Source organism: Hyperoodon ampullatus, assembly GCF_949752795.1.
Source record: "Hyperoodon ampullatus genome assembly, chromosome: 3".
In the NCBI taxonomy this organism is placed as follows: domain Eukaryota; kingdom Metazoa; phylum Chordata; class Mammalia; order Artiodactyla; family Ziphiidae; genus Hyperoodon; species Hyperoodon ampullatus.
Genome location: NC_136916.1, coordinates 88,846,483 through 88,867,989, shown reverse-complemented (window position 1 = coordinate 88,867,989; position 21,507 = coordinate 88,846,483). Strand labels below are relative to the sequence as shown.

General features: G+C 39.2%; 1 protein-coding gene across 1 annotated transcript in view; it reads right to left on the bottom strand.

The window, feature by feature from the left end:
* The window catches only part of FBN1 (fibrillin 1), a gene marked incomplete at both ends in the record, with an annotated part of 254,926 nt that overhangs the window by 208,772 nt on the left and 24,647 nt on the right, over positions 1 to 21,507 (bottom strand). The window contains 2 exons of the mRNA XM_079700378.1: positions 8,078 to 8,176; positions 10,392 to 10,474. Of these exons, the coding sequence (XP_079556504.1) occupies positions 8,078 to 8,176; positions 10,392 to 10,474 (182 nt within the window). The remainder of the gene's footprint in view (positions 1 to 8,077; positions 8,177 to 10,391; positions 10,475 to 21,507) is intronic.

The window sequence follows — 21,507 nt, the reverse complement described above, 5'->3', positions numbered from 1 at the left end:
CCCTTTGCCCCAACCCCTAACATATAACACACACAGAGTTCTCACCAAATACTGAAATCCTACCTATCTCCTAGACCCACTGCAAATGTCTGTTCTTTCCTTTGATATTTTCTGATTTCTTTTCTCTCCTCCCTCCCCCACTAGATACTAGCCCTCTTTGTTCTGACTCCAGAGTACTTAATAATTCTCTCTGGAAATATATGTTATATAATCAAACTTTTTTTTTAAAAGTTATTTCTCCTATCCCCAGCACATTTGTCTAAAGGCATCATGAGAGTGGGGAGTGGGAAGAATCATGATTATTAATTATATCCCCATAAGTGCTCAGAGCATCCCTTGCCTGTATACAGGTGCTGTATAAAACTTTGCTAAATTAATTTGTTTACTTAATTCATGCTCCATGATAATGACACCAAAAGCTATGCTCAAACACTGAGACTGTGTAGTTGCCTAAGCACTTATACAGCACTCAATAGGTTGCTATTTAAAAAAAAATTATATATATATATATATATATATATATTTTTTTTTTTTTTTTTTTTTTTGCGGTACGCGGGCCTCTCACTGCTGTGGCCTCTCCCGTTGCGGAGCACAGGCTCCGGACGCGCAGGCTCAGCGGCCACGGCTCACGGGCCCAGACGCTCCACGGCATGTGGGATCTTCCCCGACCAGGGCACGAACCCGTGTCCCCTGCATCAGCAGGCGGACTCCCAACCACTGCGCCACCAGGGAAGCCCCTATTAAAAATATTTTTATCTTTGTTTCCCCATATATAAAAGCAGAAATAACTCCTTTATTGGAGCATTGTTATAGAAATCAACCAACCCAGAAAACTGCTTAAAACAGTTATTTTAGGCTCCTACGATTTCTATTAAAACATCTCAGCCAAAATGCTTTTTTAACTAAAAAACTATTTACAAGTATACAAAAGAAATGATTTGATGAAAAATTTGGATAATACTCTAAGTAGGTCAGGAAAAGGTGTATAGTTGCTTTAAAATCTGAAGTTAAACTTAGCTTCATCCTATCTTAGCAAAACAGTGAGGGTTGGGAAAAGCACAGGAAATGATGTCATCTGTCAAGCAGCATAGGAACTCAACCCACAAACTGATTTCAATTAAAGTGGTTCATGCCAAGAGCTAATTTCCATTCCCACATGAGCAACAAAGCCATTTAGCTACTTTGAGATAAAAAAGCTAACAGTAGTTTAAATAGTGACTTTACATTATTTGTTCAAATTGAAAAAGAGAATGAATTCTTCTTTCTGGGAAGAATGGCAAGCTTACATTTAAATGTAATATCATAAAAACCTCCCTGATATGCTTTTATACTTTTTCCTACTCTGTCTTTCAGGTGAACTTTTTCCAGCATAAAATATTCTTTCTCCTTTAAAAAATAAAAGCACTTGGTCAGACTTGTGAAACAATAAGGCATGGTTAGTCCAGTGGTCGAAATAAACCAATGAACCATGTCTCCTTGGGCAAGAGGGGCAAGCTCAACAACAGATAACAGCATCTTAAACTCCTTCTTTGCCACGAACATGTTTACCAAATTCGCATTCTTTGTGAGTCTTAGATCTTCAGGGGAAAAAGTATTTCCTTAAAGGTGGGAGTGATCATTCAGGATTTCTGTGGGGAAATAAAGGAACTAGATCTGTAGCTTCACTACACAGCAGAAACAGTTTAGAAAGTATATATATACAAACTGGTTTTATTTTTGATTGAGTCCTGTCATTGATGCATATTCTAAATTTACTCTGATGTGACAAAGAATTCCAGATGTCTGGCAATTAGGAGACCATGTTCTATGTCGCTAGAAAAAGCCAACTGAAAAATAAGGGCTTCACTTGAACCCATATGATGCTCTAAATACCTCACGTTAGAATAGATTCCTAAACTCAATCTGTGTTAAGACTTTACCAGAAACTGAAAATACTAGGGGAATTTAAGTGTCAGTGTACAGGTCTATGCTGCTACGTGCAGTTGGCCCTGAGAAGAACTTCCCCTCCAAGATGGGCAGACAGCCTCAAAGGGTTTCAAGGAAGGCTCAACATCCTAGAACTAACAGAAAATGTTGCCATTAACCTGTATCCACATAGAGTCCCAAACAAATTTTATGTTCATTCCAGAAGATGTCAGTCAGTCATTTCAATCATTCAACAAATATTTACTGAATGCCCTCCATTTGCCAGGTATCAGAAAGAGTAGAAGAAACTTTCTTTAGATTATAGCCCAGCACAAGTTAATTCTTAAAATAACCAACCAAAAGAGAGCGAGGTAAACACGCTACTGGAACAAGAGAGATGCAGGGCTGGCACTTGGGTCTAAATACCTCTCAGGTAATGATTTTCTTTGGGATGCATTAGCTTGGGACTGATTCTAAAAACTTCCATTATCTTGGCAGGCACAAGGGACAGAAAGAACACTGGGAGCAATTGGCAAATAAGTATCTGTATGGCAACATGTGATTGTAATGTAGGCACTAGGAAAAGTACAAGGCAAATTAAACAGCTAGACTAACTTCTGGACTTGACACCTGAGACAACAGTCCATAGGGGCAACCAGAGTCACTGCAGGACAGAAATAATTTTCACTGGGAGAGATAAGAGCAATGACATTTTCTTTAAGTGCATAAATAATCTATGGTGCCTTAGAAGAGCAACTTCACTAAAGTGTCTCAAAACAAAACAAAAAACCTAGCAGAGCTGCAAATGGTCCAGAGAAAGACAAGTTATATGACAGCAGTGATAAAGGCACTTCCATAGAGGGCTAACTAGAAAGCAAAGAGCTCAACTGTTTCTATGGACAAATCTAAGCAGATTCCACCCATTCCTCTTCTTCCTGTTCATATAAATCCCACACGGCCCTGAAAAATCTTTCCAAGGTCACTTCTTCCAGACTAGCTACAGTACCACCTTCCCATCCTTTGAGTGTTCTTACACTTTCAGCATGTGGTTGCAGCACACTCACTCAAACTCACTAACACACTGCTCTACAATTATTACCCTGGCCTTCTTACACCCTTAGAGCTTGGATTCATGTTGGGAGTACCAGCACCCCAAATTCTAACTAAACTGAAGTGAATTAAAAATGATAAAATTTTATCCAACTAAAAGGGGTTCCAAATTGTAAAGATGCCAATACTCACCAAACTGACACACAGGTTTAAAGCAATTCCTGTCGAAATCCTAGAAAGATTTTTTTTGTAGATATAGACAAGATGAATCTAAAATTTATATGGAAAGGCAAAGGAACTAGAATCACAATTTTGAAAAAGAAGAATAAAGTGGGAGGAAATTAGTCTACTCAATTTTCAAAACTTACCACATAGCTGCAGTAATCAAGACTGTATGGTATAGGAGAAGGGACAGACAAATGGATCAATGGAATAGAACAGAGAACCCAGAAGTAGATCTACACAAATATGCCCAACTGATTTTTGACAAAAATGCAGAAGTAATTCAATGGACAAAGGATAGCCTTTTCAGAAATAAATGGTGTTGGAGCAATTAGACATCCACAGGTATCAACTACACCTAGACCTCAACCTCATACCTCATACAAAAAGTATCTCAACATGGATCACAGATGTAAATGTAAAATGTAAAACCCTATAACTTTTAGAAAAAAATGGAGAAAATGTTCAGGATCTAGGGCTAGGCAAAGAGTTCCTAGACTTGAAACCAAAAGCGTGATTTTTTTCCATTAAAGGAAAAATTGATAAATTGGACTTAAATTTTAAAAGTTTTGCTCTGTTAGAAGATGAAAAGGCAAGCTACAGAGTGGGAGAAAATGTTTGCGAATCACATATATGACAAAGAGCTAGTATTTAAATTATATAAACAGTAAAATAGTTAAGAATCCAATTAGGCAAAAGATGTGAAGAGACATTTCACTTAAGAAGATATATACAGGTGAAAAAATGGTACAGATGAACTGGTTTCCAGGGCAGAAATAGAGACACAGATGTGGAGAACAAACGTATGGACACCAAGGGGGGAAAGTGGCAGGGGTAGTGGTGGTGGTGGGATGAATTGGGAGATTGGGATTGACATGTATACACTAATATGTATAAAATAGATAACGAATAAGAACCTGCTGTATAAAAAAATAAATAAAATAAAATTCAAAACAACAAAAAAAGAAGATATATACAGGTGACAAATAAACACAGGAGAAGATGTTAAACATCATAAGTCGGTAGAAAAATGCAAATTAAAACTACAATGATGTAATTACTACATACCTATCAGAATAGCTAAAATTTAAAATAGTGGCAACCCCCAAAGCTGGTAAAAATGCAGAGAAACTGGGTCATTCATGTATTGCTGGTGAGAATGTAAAATGGTACAGCCACTCCCAAAACAGCTGGCAGTTTCTAGAAAAGCTAAATATGCAGCTACAATACAACCCAGCAATTGCGGTTCTGGACGTTTATCCCAGAGAAATAAAGACTTATGTTCACACAAAGATCTGTACAAAAATGCTCATAGCAGCTTTGTTTGAAAATCAAAAAAACTAGAAAGAGCCCATATGTCTTTCAATGGGTGAGTGGCTAAACAAACTGTGTTACATCCATAGTGTGTAATACTACTCAGCAATAAAAGGGAACAAACTACTGATATATACAACAACAATAGGATGAATTTCCAGAGAATTATGCTGAGTGAAAAAAGCCAGTCCCAAAAGGTTACATGCTGTGTGATTCCATTTATATAAAATTCTTGAAATGACAAAATTATAGAAATAGACAACAGGTTAGTGGTGGTCAGGATTAAGGAGAATGTAGGAGGAAATGAATATGAGAGTAACATGAAGGATATGGTGGTGATGGAAATGTTCTGTATCTTGACTGTATCCGTGTCAATACCCTGGCTGTGATATTGCACGATAGTCTCACAAGATGTTAACATGGGGACAACTGGATAGAAGGTACCCAGGATCTCTACCCAGCACTTCTTACGATTGAATGTGAATCTACAATTATCTCAAAATAGTAAGTTTAATTTTTAAATCCTTTTTAAAAACATAAAGAATAAAACAGGATGAGCATAAAATTGATCTCCAAAGTCTAAAATGTGAAATTTAGGGAGCACCTTTTATAACAACATACTGTATATTATTTAAGAAGATAATCTATTTTATATTTCTATATATTTAAGGAGAGTATGAGTGAATTCATGGATCACCCATGACAGGTCTTTATGAGAATTAGGGTTGCTCAGGATCCATCTCTGGCCTCAGGGGCTGAGAGAGTAGAGAGCAGTCCTAATAGACCTGGAGTTAAAGTCTAGAAAACCCGCTGTGACCCTGTCTAGCCAATCCTCTTTTTGCCCTGGTGCCTCAATGACTGGCAGCAAGACTCCCGATAGGTTAAGGGAAGCCACGACTTCCTGGTGTCCAAAGGAATTGCTGGCTGGCAATTTGGACTTTCTGGAATTGCGATCTCTCATTCAGGCCACTAAGAGATCATTTCCTATTTTAAAAGTCACAGGACACAAGTTGAAAATAACCTGAAAGAAAAACTCTCCTTTCATTCTTTATATTTTCAAATGAGAAGGCTATGGCCTCAGAGGTCCTACAACTTGCCTAGACCTCCTTGACTCCATCACATAACAAGTATAAAGTTTCTTATAGGAAATACTGATAAAATGATATTGACTCCCTCTTAGCAGAACCACAGGTAGTGAATGCAAACATTTCACTGAGTTGGATTATTCTTCTGTTAGCAGGGCAGTTAGCAAAGTGATCTATCCAAATTTGTCTACCACACCACAGGCAGGAAGTTCTATAGGGCAGCAGAGCTGTTCCCTAGAACATCACTTAAAAATATCAGAAATGAATTCTGATCATCCCCAGCTACCCTTCATTTAAAACATTCTGCCATCTTTAGTTGTGCAAGCTGTCTGGACATTATTAGTTCAGGTAGAGTCCAAGCCAACGATTTTAAAGGCTCCAAATGCCTCAAAAACCCTGATGAAACCATATCTTCCCTCTCACACCACTCTCATCCACCAGCTACCTGGGGGCTTTGTCCAATGTCCAAGTACCATAGATGAACCCAAACCATCTCAGAGAGCACTACCCACAGGTCTTGAACTTCAGCCTCTACCCTAACCTGGCCCACAAGACCTTACCACTATATTCCTCCCACCTCACTGCTAGCTTAAAGTCTACTAGGACCACAGCTTTTCCCTCTGATCTTGTTAACATTCTTTCTCCACATCTCATGATTTTTACTTGATTAAATCATTAGCAGCTCACACTATCATTGAAGACCTTTCCAGCTGGATACCCAGTTTTGCCATCTGGCAATATTTTCTTTCCCCAGTGGAGTGCAGTGTTGTTGGTTGGTTCAAGAACCAATCTGAGAGATGGTTCTATTCCCAACTTGATATGTAGACTCCTTCCCCACCCCGAGGCTCTCACTCCTCGGAGGCAGCCCGGAGGTCATCCTGATGGAGATGGAGACATCCGACATGTTCCCCAATGTGGTGCCAGCTGAGCTCTCTACCTCTTGCTATTCCTCCAGCTCAAGTGCTCCTGATATGTAGAACTAACCTACCCTTGCTTGGAGGACACACATTTAAAACCAAGCTGAGATCAAGCAAGAACATGCTACACCCACTGCAATAAGTAAATGAGTCCCAGCCCAAGGGGGAGTTTCTATCCCAACCTACAACTGTCTGTATTTAGTGCTAGACTATCTCTGTTTGGTTTCCACCAGAAGCAAATTCTGAGACAATAATTCAAATGTGAGTAGTTTATTTTAGAAGTAATTTCAGGAAACACTGGTAAGAGACTGGGAAAGTGAAAGAAAGCCTATAAAGTACATTATCAAGCCTATTCCTACTGTGGGCAACTAGGGCTCAGTCCCACTAGGGAACTTCAGAAGACAGTGCATAACACACTTTGCAGTTATGCAAGAGGAGAGGAAAGGAAGCATGGGCACTTATCCAACACTCTCCATTTGTCACTGGTGAAAAGGTGCTTCTAATTAATCCCCTCAGCCTTCCAGCTTGTCCTACATGCTCCGTGGCTAGAAAAATGTTACAGAGCTCCCAGGCAGAGTCACTTGTGTCACCCATGAATGCCAAGGTATGTGAGTGGGCACCAAGGGGGTCTGCTACCCTGCACTACTTGCCCCATCCTGTTAACTGGTTCATGAGAGCCACGGTTAAATGTGAGGACTCTTAACAGGTAATGAATCTTGAGCCCGCGGAAGTCTCTACTTGCAATCGATGAAAGAGAATGCGCTTATTCCACAATACTCTCCTTAAAACCTTGTCAAAACCAGAGCACACTGTAAGAGGAGTGTATTTTCCCATCAGAAATGGGAAATGGAAAAGGAACCTAAGTTTTTGCCTTGGTGATGGTCAAGGTGTTGAGGGGCTATTTATATAGACATGAACTTCAACTTTTTTAACAACCAATGACTCACCTCCTTCCCAAGCCCCACATTTCCCCTAATTCACTGCTAAGCACCCTGCATTTCAAAATAAAAACCAATAGAACAAGCAAGCAAGGTCTCTAAATAATGAACAGAATGAACAAAGTGGTAAAATTCTGAAAGGGAAAATATGTTTGTTCTTCATGATAAATCATCCCCAATAAACTGCCATGATGACTCCTTACATTTTCTTCTTGCAAAAGCAGGGGTCTCAAGTTGTAAAAAGTGTTTAATCAGATTCACATTTCAGTACCACAAGGAAGAATGCTTAGTTTTCTTGAGCCAAAAAATGTTCATTAAACAATCATTTCATTGAGCATCTTTTATGGTGTTTACATTGGAGATACAAAAATGAATAAGGTGACAACTACACAGAAGGAAGCCATAATCTTTATATTATTCATAGTAACTATTTCCCATAGGTAATTTCCCTATAAAAAGTGAAGAAGGGAAATGAGAGCCCAGATTGAGGAAAGCCATTCCAAGTATTTTGGGCAGAACAGAGAAGGCAGATGTTCTAGTGAAAAAAAATGTATTGCAGGCAAGAGAAAAGCCAAAAGCAAATTTAGGAGAAAATAGGGCATAACCACATAAAATAATATTATATATAATGACATGTTATACTCACTGGATCTGGAACCACAGGAAGGAGCTATCTGACCAGATGGGCAAGTGCACATATTTGGCCTAGAACAAAATCCATCCCCACAGGAATGCCGGCAAATGGCTGTGAACAAAACCAGAGGTCTGTTAGCACATGGCTTCAGAGCATGGTGATTTACAGGGCCCCAATCCTCAAGTGAGGAAACCTGGCCTATCAGGTTTCTTGTTAACTTTGCCATCATGACCTATGTGACCTTAGGCTTCAGATTTATTCATTTATAAAACAAATCTGTTGGACTAAATAAACTCTGGCTATAAGATTCGGCAACTCCCTTATCCATATCAGTGGTTCTCCATCCTCTCTTTGCTTATTCCACAGCTCTCAATCTGTCAAAAAGCCCAGGATATCCTATAAAGGGAAAATAAAATAAACAAAAATCCTGTGTGTGTGTGTGTGTGTGTGTGTATACACACACACATACACACATTGTTTTTATACTAACTTTAAGATGTAATAATATAAAAATTGTAGCAGTATTCTTGGGAGTCTATTTTATTATAAATGCTTAAAGTTTACTAATTTTTATAAAAATACTGTGCCCTGCTAAGACTACTTCCCTAGTTAAGACCCTGCCAGTCGAGAACATATGATCTATGGAGCAACTTGTATCCTACATTTAGTCCTGTTGTGAATTACATCCAAAGTCTGAGAGAAGACGTGTGAATCCACTTCAGTAGTACTGATCCTACAGTCAGGAAGCCATTCATCTTTTAGAGGATTATTAACATTTTCATGCCACCCAGAGACTAATATCATACTTGTACCAAATGCTCTGCTATTGGACTAAAGAATAAGTTCAAATGGTAAATGATTTATATTTAACAGAAGACCAAGATTTGGTCACTACTTTTTATACTCATAGGCTTGATCCTTTCCTTCAAACTCCTGAACAAACTTGCAAGGGCAAATGAAATGTACAAGGCCAAAAATAATACCCTTGATAGTGCACTGAAACATCAGAAGAGCCTAGGATGGAGGTTGAAAACTATTAAGAAATAAGCTGTCAAAGGATCCTACAAACATTTATTTAATACCTGAAGTCAGCATTTCTCAGAGATTCTACAGAACACTAGGGAGAGGGTTTTGTTGTCAAGTTCATTTAGAAAACTCCAAATACCATTATATCCCTCTCTTAGTGAGTCGGTTTTTTTTTTTTTTTTTTTTGCGGTACGCAGGCCTCTCACTGTTGTGGCCTTTCCCGTTGCGGAGCACAGGCTCTGGACGTGCAGGCTCAGCGGCCATGGCTCACGGGCCTAGCCGCTCCGCGGCATGTGGGATCTTCCCGGACCAGGGCAGGAACCCGTGTCCCCTGCATCGGCAGGCGGAGTGAGTCAGTTTTGATCTTGAAGTAAACCACAATGTGCCAAATGAATAAATTGCTTTTAGTTAAAATCAAGAATTGGAAAAGGGATTAACTTTTTCATGCCACCAAGAGAATGCTGGTTGAGATAATCTCTTCTTCTCCACAGACCACTCTTGGCCAAATAAGAAGGGGGGTGAAGTAATTCCTTAGTGTCCTTTCAGCTCTAAATTTCCCATTATACAAATGGAGTTTTCTGAAAACAAAAATCATTTCACAGGTACGGTGACTGTAAAAGTTCACGGAGGACAGATGCCATAACTAACTTGACTTAGTATCGCCATTAAATAGCACCTTGTCTTGCATGTGATTTGTCGCTCAGCATGTGTGGGGTATGATGAGAATCTGGGGCTTTGCCATAGAAACAGAGTCGGTAGAGGAATCTCTGGTACCATCTGAGTTCTTCCCCTAGTCTTTTCACTCATCCTCATATGATGCTCTATCTGCTTCCTCTCCCCTTTGTCTAAGAGTTAGATCTGCTTTTAGCCTCGATCACCGAAATTCAACAGACAAGGTTTGGGTGGGCTTGTGGGTGGCCAACACAGTTAGAAATTACAGTAAGGAAAGGAGCAATGATAAACTGTTTTTCAAAACCCCATCAAAGTGATCACATAGTCTATGCAGCCAGGCACAAGGTATGCCATGACATGAAACCTTGATCAAAGTATCCCTGTGGCTCTATTCCCTCTATCTCAGAAACATTCTAAAGGAAGTCATTGAATTAAAGTATAACAGTGGTTTGACCAAGTTAATATATTTCCCAAGCTGGATTCAGAGAAAGTAGGAAAATCTTAGAGCTGGAAGGCTCTGCTATAAACATATTAATGGTATGCAGTTACAAAAGACCGAATACTAAGAATCACCATGCAACCAAAACAACAAAACAAGAACATGAAAAATGACAGACTATTTACTTACGGACAATACACTGATTTCCACCAGGTAAGGTCTTCCATCCAGGGCAACAGTAAGCATTATAACGTGATCCACAGACATTAGGTCTGAAACAAAAACAAAAAAAAATTCACTCACGAGAATTTCATACTTTAAAAAAAAAGAGAGAATATATGACCAAATAAAAGGAAAAAATTCCTGAGTTATTAGAACAGTATGAATCTTTGCAGACAAGAAAAGTAAACTCATGGGACTCAATGCTGGCTTAGTAGTTTGGGACTTTTTAACACAATGATACCAATACGGATATGCTTAATATCACCTATGCATACAGCATATCAGGAAAATAAAAACCACAGGAACAAAATGCAGTGCTTTCTATCACAATGCACAGATATAAAAATTTATGGAGCCATATGAGACTAGTTTAAACAATAAATTTACCAATCTAGTTAAGAAAAGTCATCATAAAATCTACTGAATGTAAGGTTTTATATTTCTACTCATTGAAGTTGTGTATATTTTTTCCTATGGCCCAGCTAACCTGTAAAATGTGACCACATTCTTCCTTTCACCAGAATACAGGAATGCACACTCTGACATTAGTCAGAAAAAAAAAAAGAAGCCAAAACATGTAAATATTTCTTTAGCCAAAATCTGGAAACATAGTTGATACCAGCAGTTACAGGGAAATAAAGCCAATGTCACTCTGGCTTCCTTGTTTACAGTTCATCACATGTCTTGGAGCAAAGCCTCCATTCAGGATACATTCAGGATCCAAATGATCCTATTTAACAATTTAAGGGAGCAACTGGGTAAAGATCTAACGAATTTTACACTGGAAACTAAGACAGAGGGTATAACACACAGAGACCCAAAAGAAACCATTCATTCATTTCATTTTGCCACGTCTGAGGGCCTAAACCTTGATGCCAGTTCCTCGAGTTCAGGTGCTAATAAGGCAGGTCAAAGGTTTTGCAATCCATTTCACAAACTAGGAGCTATTCCAAGGCTTGCTGGTATAAATACTATAGTCCCATAAGTATAAGCCTTTAAGAACAACTGCAGAGCTAAAATGCATACCTGTATATGCACAGAACCCTCTTGCATTTCCTCTGAACTCACTACTTTAACCAAATGCAGGATTGGGAAGTGAGGTAAAGTCTTTGCCCTGTCCTGTACTCCCTTAACAGCCCCAGAAAACCTGGAATACTCTGCATGGAAAAATGCACACTTCAGACCAACTGATGCTGAGGTCAGAAAAAGAAATAGGAAGAAGGATGGAGGAGCCAGGGAGAGGGCCCCAAATCCATACCCAACAGCCCAAGGCTTCTCCAAGGCTAGACAGAAAATGATTGGATAGAGGCTTAATATGTGCATGACGTTAGGACCTCTCTGAGCCTTATTTTATCTCTCTACAACTGGGATAATGAAATGCCTGCCTTGTCCATATTGTGTGTGTGTGTGTGTGTGTGTGTGTGTGTGTATCAGATGAAATAATGAACATGAAAAGCTAACATATGAAAAGGACAATGAAAACACACAGCAGCAGCATGGTGGAATCACCTTCTGACCTAAATTAGCTACTCAGCCAAAGGAACCATAAGAGATTAAGGAAGAAAGAAAGACTTTATTAGGAATTCTAAGCCAAAGGCTCTCAATTCTTTTTCCCTCCTGTGACAAAGTAGTGCCCCAAGCTTCAGTTCAGAGTGCCCAGAACTTCCTAGGGCAACTCAGAGTCTTAGAAAGGGGAGTGAGAGGAAAAGATAGGGTAGAAGGCTGGGGCAGGAGGACACCCAAGCTTCATAAAAGTTCCCTCAATCTAAAATGACAATCCAGGCCAAAGTCAACCACCTCAAACCTTCCCCACCAACAGCCCATTACAACAACTCCACTGGATTCAGTCCAACCCCAAATCAAACCCTGGAATAACTTCAGAGGATCCCTAAGCCTTTGTAGGGTGTCTGCTGTTGGAGTAACTATGTTTTTCAGACAAAAATCAGGACATATTGTCTGACAAGGAGTGTATTTATGGAGTAACAACACATATAACAGGGTAAAAAAGCTAAGAAAAAAAGAGTCCAGGATCAGTCCTATCAGTCCTGCAAAGCAAGATATTCAAAAGATTTTCCAAGGTACGTGAAAAATCACAATAATATAGACATTCTTTATTGTTTCCTGAACCTTTAGAATCAACCTACAGACAAAACATGAAAGATGTTACAATTTACAATGATTACAAAACAAAATGTAAATGTTTTAAACCTTTATGTATCATAAATCAAGAAACGAGTTGGAAAGAAAGGTGTGGAGAGAAATAAAGCAATTGATCCAAGAAATAGAGGTTTAGATATATAATGTTTATAAGTACCAAATGATTATAAATACCAAATGTTTATAAATACCAAATAATTATAGAATGGCTAAAAGTCATTCTATAATTATTTTAAAAATGGGAAGGAGAAGAGAGAGTAAAAGGTATAGATCTAAGTGAGCTATGTCCCCATCTTTCATGGCAAGAAGCCAATAGGTACTATTGAAATCTAGACATAGAAGCACAAACACAGAACACGGTGTCACGGGGATAAATGTGAGAAGAACTAAAAACAGAAATGGTTAAAACTGTTTGCCTTAAGAGATGAGGATATGGGGAAGTAGAGAGTTCTTTTGCTTTCTCAATTAATGACCATCTATAACTGTTAATTTCTTAAATACATGCAGTTATACTTTGATAATCATCCTTTTTTTTCTTAAATTGTATTTTCCCTTTTTTTTGATACGGGAGATACTTATTAGTCCTCAATTTTATACACATCAGTGTATACATGTCAATCCCAATCGCCCAATGCAGCAAACCACCATCCCCACCCCACCGCGGTTTTCCCCCCTTGGTGTCCATACGTTTGTTCTCTACATCTGTGTCTCAAGTTCTGCCCTGCAAACTGGTTCATCTGTACCATTTTTCTAGGTTCCACATGTATGTGTTAATATACGATATTCGTTTTCCTCTTTCTGACTTAACTTCACTCTGTATGACAGTCTCTAGATCCACCCACGTCTCTACAAATGACCAAATTTCATTCCTTTTTATGGCTGAGTAATATTCCATTGTATATCATGTACCACATCTTCTTTATCCATTTGTCTGTCGATGCGCATTTAGGTTGCTTCCGTGTCCTAGCTATTGTAAATAGTACTGCAATGAACATTCGGGTGCACGTGTCTTTTTGAATTATGGTTTTCTCTGGGTATATGCCGAGTAGTGGGATTGCTAGGTCATATGCTAATTCTATTTTTAGTTTTAAAAGGAACCTCCATACTGTTCTCCATAGTGGCTGTATCAATTTACATTCCCACCAACAGTGCAAGAGGGCTCCCTTTTCTCCACGCCCTCTCCAACATTTGCTGTTTGTAGATTTTCTGATGATGCCCATTCTGACTGGTGTGAGGTGATACCTCATTGTAGTTTTGATTCGCATTTCTCTAATAATTAGTGATGTTGAGCAGCTTTTCATGTGCTTCTTGGTCATCTGTATGTCTTCTTTGTTGAAATGTCCATTTAGGTCTTCTGCCCAGTTTTGGACTGGGTTGTTTGTTCTTTTAATATTGAGCTGCACGAGCTGTTTTTATATTTTGGAGATTAATCCTTTGTCCGTTGATTCATTTGCAAATATTTTCTCCCATTCTGAGTGTTGTCTTTTCATCTTGTGTATGGTTTCCTTTGCTGTGCAAGAGCTTTGAAGTTTCATTAGGTCCCATTTGTTTATTTTTGTTTTTATTTCCATTACTCTAGGAGGTGGATGAAAAAGGATCTTGTTGTGATTTATGTCAAAGAGCGCTCTTCCTATGTTTTCCTCTAAGAGTTTTATAGTGTCCGGTCTTACATTTAGGTCTCGAATCCATCTTGAGCTTATTTTTGTGTACGGTGTTAGGGAGTGTTCTAATTTCATTCTTTTACATGTAGCTGTCCAGTGTTCCCAGCACCACTTATTGAAGAGAATGTCTTTTCTCCATTGTATATCCTTGCCTCCTCTGTCGTAGATCAGTTGACTATAGGTCCGTGGGTTTATCTCTGGGCTTTCTATCTTGTTCCATTGATCTATATTTCTGTTTTTGTGCCAGTACCATATTGTGTTGATTACTGTAGCTTTGTAGTATAGTCTGAAGTCAGGGAGTCTGATTCCTCCAGCTCCGTTTTTTTCCCTCAAGACTGCTTTGGCTATTCGGCGTCTTTGTGTCTCCATACAAATTTTAAGATTTTTTGTTTTAGTTCCATAAAAAATGCCATTGGTAATTTGATAGGGATTACATTGAATCTGTAGATTGCTTTGGGTAGTACAGTCATTTTCACAATCTTGATTCCTCCAATCCAAGAACATGGTATATCTCTCCATCTGTTGGTATCATCTTTAATTTCTTTCATCAGTGTCTTATAGTTTTCTGCATAAAGGTCTTTTGTCTCCCTAGGTAGGTTTATTCCTAGGTATTTTATTCTTTTTGTTGCAATGGTAAGTGGGAGTGTTTCCTTAATTCCTCTTTCAGATTTTTCATCATTAGTGTATAGGAATGCAAGAGATTTCTGTGCATTAATTTTATATCCTGCAACTTTACCAAATTCATTGATTAGCTCTAGTAGTTTTCTGGTGGCATCTTTAGGATTCTCTATGTATAGTATCATGTCATCTGCAAACAGTGACAGTTTTACTTCTTCTTTTCCAATTTGTATTCCCTTTATTTCTTTTTCTTCTCTGCTTGCCGTGGCTAGGACTTCCAAAACTGTGTTGAATAATAGTGGTGAGAGTGGACATCTTTGTCTCATTCCTGATCTTAGAGGAAATGCTTTCAGTTTTTCACCATTGAGAATGATGTTTGCTGTGGGTTTGTCACATATGGCCTTTATTATGTTGAGGTAGGTTCCCTCTATGCCCACTTTCTGGAGAGTTTTTATCATAAATGGGTGTTGAATTTTGTCAAAAGCTTTTTCTGCATCTATTGAGATGATCATATGGTTTTTATTCTTCAATTTGTTAATATGGTTAATCACATTGGTTGATTAACGTATATTAAAGAATCCTTGCATCCCTGGGATAAAATCCCACTTGATCATGGTGTATGATCCTTTTAATGTGTTGTTGGATTCTGTTTGCTAATATTTTGTTGAGGATTTTTGCATCTATATTCATCAGTGATTATTGGTCTGTAATTTTCTTTTTTTGTAGTATCTTTGTCTAGTTTTGGTATCAGGGTGATTGTGGCCTCATAGAATGAGTTTGGGAGTGTTCCTTCCTCTGCAATTTTTTGGAAGAGTTTGAGAAGGATGGGTGTTAGCTGTTCTCTAAATGTTTGATAGAATTCACCTGTGAAGCCATCTGGTCCTGGAATTTTGTTTGCTGGAAGATTTTTAATCACAGTTTCAATTTCATTACTTGTGATTGGTCTGTTCATATTTTCTATTTCTTCCTGGTTCAGTCTTGGAAGTTTATACCTTTCTAAGAATCTGTCCATTTCTTCCAGGTTGTCCATTTTATTGGCATAGAGTTGCTTGTAGTAGTCTCTTAGGATGCTTTGTATTCTGCAGTGTCTGTTGTAACTTCTCCTTTTTCACTTCTAATTTTATTGATTTCAGTCCTCTCCCTCTTTTTGTTGATGAGTCTGGCTAATGGTTTATCAATTTTGTTTATCTTCTCAAAGAACCAGCTTTTAGTTTTATTGATCTTTGCTATTGTTTTCTTTGTTTCTATTTCATTTATTTCTGATCTGATCTTTATGATTTCTTTCCTTCTGCTAACTTTGGGTTTTGTTTGTTCTTCTTTCTCTAATTCCTTTAGCTGTAAGGTTAGATTCTTTGAGATTTTTCTTGTTTCTTGAGGTAGGCTTGTATAGCTATAAACTTCCCTCTTAGAACTGCTTTTGCTGCATCCCATAGGTTTTGGATCGTCGTGTTTTCATTGTCATTTGTCTCTAGGTATCTTTTGATTTCCTCTTTGATTTCTTCAGTGATCTCTTGGTTATTTATTAATGTATTGTTTAGCCTCCATGTGTTTGCGTTTTTTATGGTTTTTTCCCCTGTAATTCATTTCTAATCTCATAGCGTTGTGGTCAGAAAAGATTCTTGATATGATTTCAATTTTCTTAAATTTACTGTGGCTTGAGTTGTGACCCAAGATATGATCTATCCTGGAGAATGTTCCATGCACACTTGAGAAGTGCAATCTGCTGTTTTTGGATGGAATGTACTATAAATATCAATTAAATCTATCTGGTCTATTGTGTCATTTAAAGCTTGTGTTTTCTTATTTATTTTCATTTTGGATGATCTGTCCATTGGTGTAAGTGAGGTGTTAAAGTCCCCCACTATTATTGTGTTACTGTCGATTTCCTCTTTTATAGCTGTTAGCAGTTGCCTTATGTATTGAGGTGCTCCTATGTTGGGTACATATATAATTGTCATATCTTTTTCTTGGATTGATCCCTTGATCATTATGTAGTGTCCTTCCTTGTGTCTTGTAACATTCTTTACTTTAAAGTCTATTTTATCTGATATGAGTATTGCTACTCCAGCTTTCCTTTGATTTCCATTTGCATGGAATATCTTTTTCCATTCCCTCATTTTCAGTCTGTATGTGTCCCTAGGTCTGAAGTGGGTCTCTTGTAGACAGCATATAGATGGGTCTTGTGTTTGTATCCATTCTGCAAGCCTGTGTCTTTTGGTTTGAGCATTTTAATCCATTCATGTTTAAGGTAATTATCGATATGTATGTTCCAATGACCATTTTTAAAATTGTTTTGGGTTTGGTTTTGTAGGTCCTTATCTTCTCTTGTGTTTCCCACTTAGAGAAGTTCCTTTAGCATTTGTTGTAGAGCTGATTTGGTGGTGCTGAATTCTCTTAGCTTTTGCTTGTCTGTAAAGCTTTTGATTTCTCCATCGAATCTGAATGAGATCCTTGCCAGGTAGAGTAATCTTGGTTGTAGGTTCTTCCCTTTCATCACTTTAAGTATATCATGCCACTCCCTTCTGGCTTGTAGTTTCTGCTGAGAAATCAGCTGTTGACCTTATGGGAGTTCCCTTGTATGTTATTTGTTGCTTTTCCCTTGTTGCTTTCAATAATTTTTCTGTGTCTTTAATTTTTGCCAGTTTGATTACTATGTGTCTCGGCGTGTTTCTCTTTGGTTTTATCCTGTATGGGACTCTCTGCATTTCCTGGACTTGAGTGGCTATTTCCTTTCCCATGTTAGGGAAGTTTTCGACTATAATCTCTTCAAATATTTTCTCGGGTCCTTCTCTCTCTTCTCCTTCTGAGACGCCTATAATGCGAATGTTGTTGCATTTAATGTTGTCCCAGAGGTCTCTTAGGCTGTCTTCATTTCTTTTCATTCCTTTTTCTTTAGTCTGTTCCACAGCAGTGAATTCCACCATTCTGTCTTCCAGGTCACTTATCCCTTCTTCTGCCTCAGTTATTCTGCTATTTATTCCTTCTAGCATAGTCTTCACTTCAGTTATTGTATTGTTCATCTCTGTTTGTTTGTTCTTTAATTCTTCTAGGTCTTTGTTAAACATTTCTTACTTCTTCTCGATCTTTGCCTCCATTCTTTTCCGAGGTCCTAGATCATCTTCACTATCATTATTCTGAATTCTTTTTCTGGAAGGTTGCCTATCTGCACTTCATTTAGTTGTTTTTCTGGGGTTTTATCTCGTTCCTTCATCTGGTACATAGCCCTCTGCCTTTTCATCTTGTCTATCTTTCTGTGAAAGTGTTTTTTGTTCCACAGGTTGCAGGACTGTAGTTTTTCTTGCTTCTGTTTTCTGCCCTCTGGTGGATGAGGCTATCTAAGAGGCTTGTGCAAGTTTCCTGATGGGAGGGACTGGTGCTGGGTAGAGCTGGCTCTTGCTCTGGTGGGCAGAGCTCAGTAAAACTTTAATCTGCTTGACTGCTGATGGGTGGGGCTGGGTCCCTCCCTGTTGGTTGTTTGGCCTGAGGCAACCCAACACTGGACCCTACCTGGGCTCTTTGGTGGGGCTAATGGTGGACTCTGGGAGGGCTCACGCCAAGGAGTACTTCCCAGAACTTCTGCCGCCAGTGTTCCTGTCCCCATGGTGAGCCACAGCCACCACCTGCCTCTGCAGGAGACCCTCCAACACTAGCGTGTAGGTCTGGTTCAGTCTCCCCTGGGGTCACTGCTCCTTCCCCCGGGTCCCGAAGCGCACACTACTTTGTGTGTGCCCTCCAAGATTGGAGTCTCTGTTTCCTCCAGTCCTGTCGAAGTCCTGCAATCAAATCCCACTAGTCTTCAAAGTCTGATTCTCTAGGATTTCCTCCTCCCATTGCCAGACCCCCAGGTTGGGAACCTGATGTGGGGCTCAGAACCTTCACTCCAGTGGGTAGACTTCTGTGGTATAAGTGTTCTCCAGTCTGTGAGTCACCCACCCAGCAGTTATGGGATTTGCTTTTACTGTGATTGCACCCCTCCTACCGTCTCACTGTGGCTTCTCCTTTGTCTTTGGATGTGGGGTGTCTTTCCAGGTGACTTCCAGTGTCTTCCTGTCGATGACTGTCCAGCAGCTAGTTGTGATTCTGGTATTCTCGCAAGAGAGAGTGAGAGCACGTCCTTCTACTCTGCCATCTTGGTTCCTAATCCTTGCACCTTCTTTTCTAGGAAGGTTTTCCAATCTTACCTTCACCTTTGGGAGCTCCTCTTCTGAGTTTCTAAAACACCCTCTATCATCACTTTTCATAGTACACTGTAATTTTTAGTTAACTTTCCTGCAGATTTTTAGTGCTTTGGGAGCAGGCATTTTATTTTTATATCTCTTGTCTCCTGATACACAGTAGATTCTGGATTCATTCATTGAATGAATCATCATCTTTTATTTAAAGCAACAATTTTACTTTAAAAGTATGAACTTCTTATCTCATAAACAGGTGCTTTCCGCTTCATTAGAATGAGGCATTCACAGCTCCCTTTCATTAGTTATCACATTTTCATTTCACTGCATTTCTTAAAATTCTATATAATGTTGAATTATGATTTATTTTGTTTGCATGCTCTGACTTTTTTGAGTTTAATAACTTTGCCCTTTTTAATAAATAATATATATATATTTTTTAATTAATTAGTCTTATTTTTGGCTGCATTGAGTCTTCGTTGCTGTGTGAGGGTTTTCTCCAGTTGCAGTGAGCGGGGGCTGCTCTTCACTGCAGTGCACAGGGTTCTCATTGAGGTGGCTTCTCCTGTTGCGGAGCACGGGCTTCTGGCACACGGGCTTCCGTAGTTGTGGGTCGTGGGCTCTAGAGTGCAGGCTCAGTAGTTGTGGCGCAAGGGCTTAGTTGCTCTGAGGCATGTGGGATCTTCCTGGACCAGGGCTCGAACCCGTGTCCCCTGCATTGGCAGGTGGATTCTTAACCACTGCGCCATCAGGGAAAGCCTAATATATTATTTAATTTCAACCAACATCGTTAAATGACAATTGCTTTAATCTCGTTACCATTCATTCTTCAACAACACTAAATACTACTACGTCTTGTTGCTTAATGCAAAGTATTAGAAAGATGTAAGATTTCTCCTCTGCTGACTTTGGTTTTGAGAACTGCAAACTAACAGAACATGTTCAAACAAGCTGGGTGGCATTTGTTCTACTTACACACAGAAAAAAACAACTTTAATTCGAGAAATAAATGAATATCTTATTTAAGTTGGAAAGTCTAAGATATGTAAAGTCTAAAGTAGACGAGTTGGATGATTTCCATTCTAAAAGATTTTACTCTAAGGTTTCAGCATGAAAATCATTAACAAAGAAGACAAATTATTAATGGAGTTACTTTTTTGTGTAAATCAAAGTGTAGCAATCATATCTCTTCTTCTTCCTTTTCACTCATCAGCCATACCTACCAACCCACCACCAAAAAAAAAAGTCAGAGATAAAGTTCCATGCAAGTGGCAGTGGCATTCTTCAAGTTAAAGGTAAAATTCAAAGGGAAAAGATATACTAAGTGCTAAAGATACGTTATTTCATCTTCATAGAAACTCTTTGAGCTAAACCTTATTATTACCTTTTTAACAGTAAGGTTTAACAAACTAGCCAAGGTCTCATAGCTTGGAAGTAGAGAATGGAGTTTGAACTCAGGAAGTCTTATTCTGGAGTACACTGTCTTAATCCCTATGTTAAGGCAAAGATTTATTTAGGGGAGAAGATGATATTCACCCAGTAGCATTCCTGGTGGCATGGATAACAAAAATCACAAAATGTCCATCAACTGACCAAAGATTAAGCATAAACAGTTTTTATCTGTATCTTAATAGTTTATGGGGGAGGGGGAAAATATGTTTAGATTCCACTTTACTGCTATACATTACATTTTTCTCAATTACTAAGTCTTTGTCTGTAACTTTTCTTACCAGTTGCTTCGAATGCTGTGCTCTGCAATAAGCCAACTCCAATCACTCTGGGGGCTGGGTGAGCCTCAGCAGGCTGGATATTTGGATCCAGTTCAGACACAGTACTCAGAGATTGTGTGGGCTAGCTAAAGCCCCTCTCAATGGAGCAAACAGCTGGGCTCTACCACGTATGACCACATCATTGCAAGAATTAGCCTCAGTGCAAGATGTCTGCAGTGTGTCCACATTCCTTAGCCAACCCACTTCTGCGAGTCTGGCCTGTCTTTCAGCAAGAGAGCCTTTCTGCTTCCTATCCCAAGTGCAAACTCCTTTTCAGACACGACCGGGGTAATAAAGACAAATTCAAGGGGCTCTTATTTCATATGCATGAATTTCTCAGCTTGTGAAGCGATAAAACCTTGGGCAAGGAGAATAATAAGAATTAGGTGAAGGTTAATGAGGTGGACCCTGCTCTGTGAGTTGCCTGCTTTTTTCTTTTTTTTTTTTTTTTGCGGTACGCGGGCCTCTCACTGTTGTGACCTCTCCCGTTGCGGAGCACAGGCTCTGGACGCGCAGGCTCAGCAGCCACGGCTCACGGGCCCAGCCGCTCCGCGGCATGTGGGATCTTCCCAGACCCGGGCACGAACCCGTGTCCCCTGCATCGGCAGGCGGACTCTCAACCACTGCGCCACCAGGGAAGCCCTTGCCTGCTTTTTTGACCTTTAGGCAGAAAAGTTATGATTTAGCCCTCTTGAGTATAAGCGTG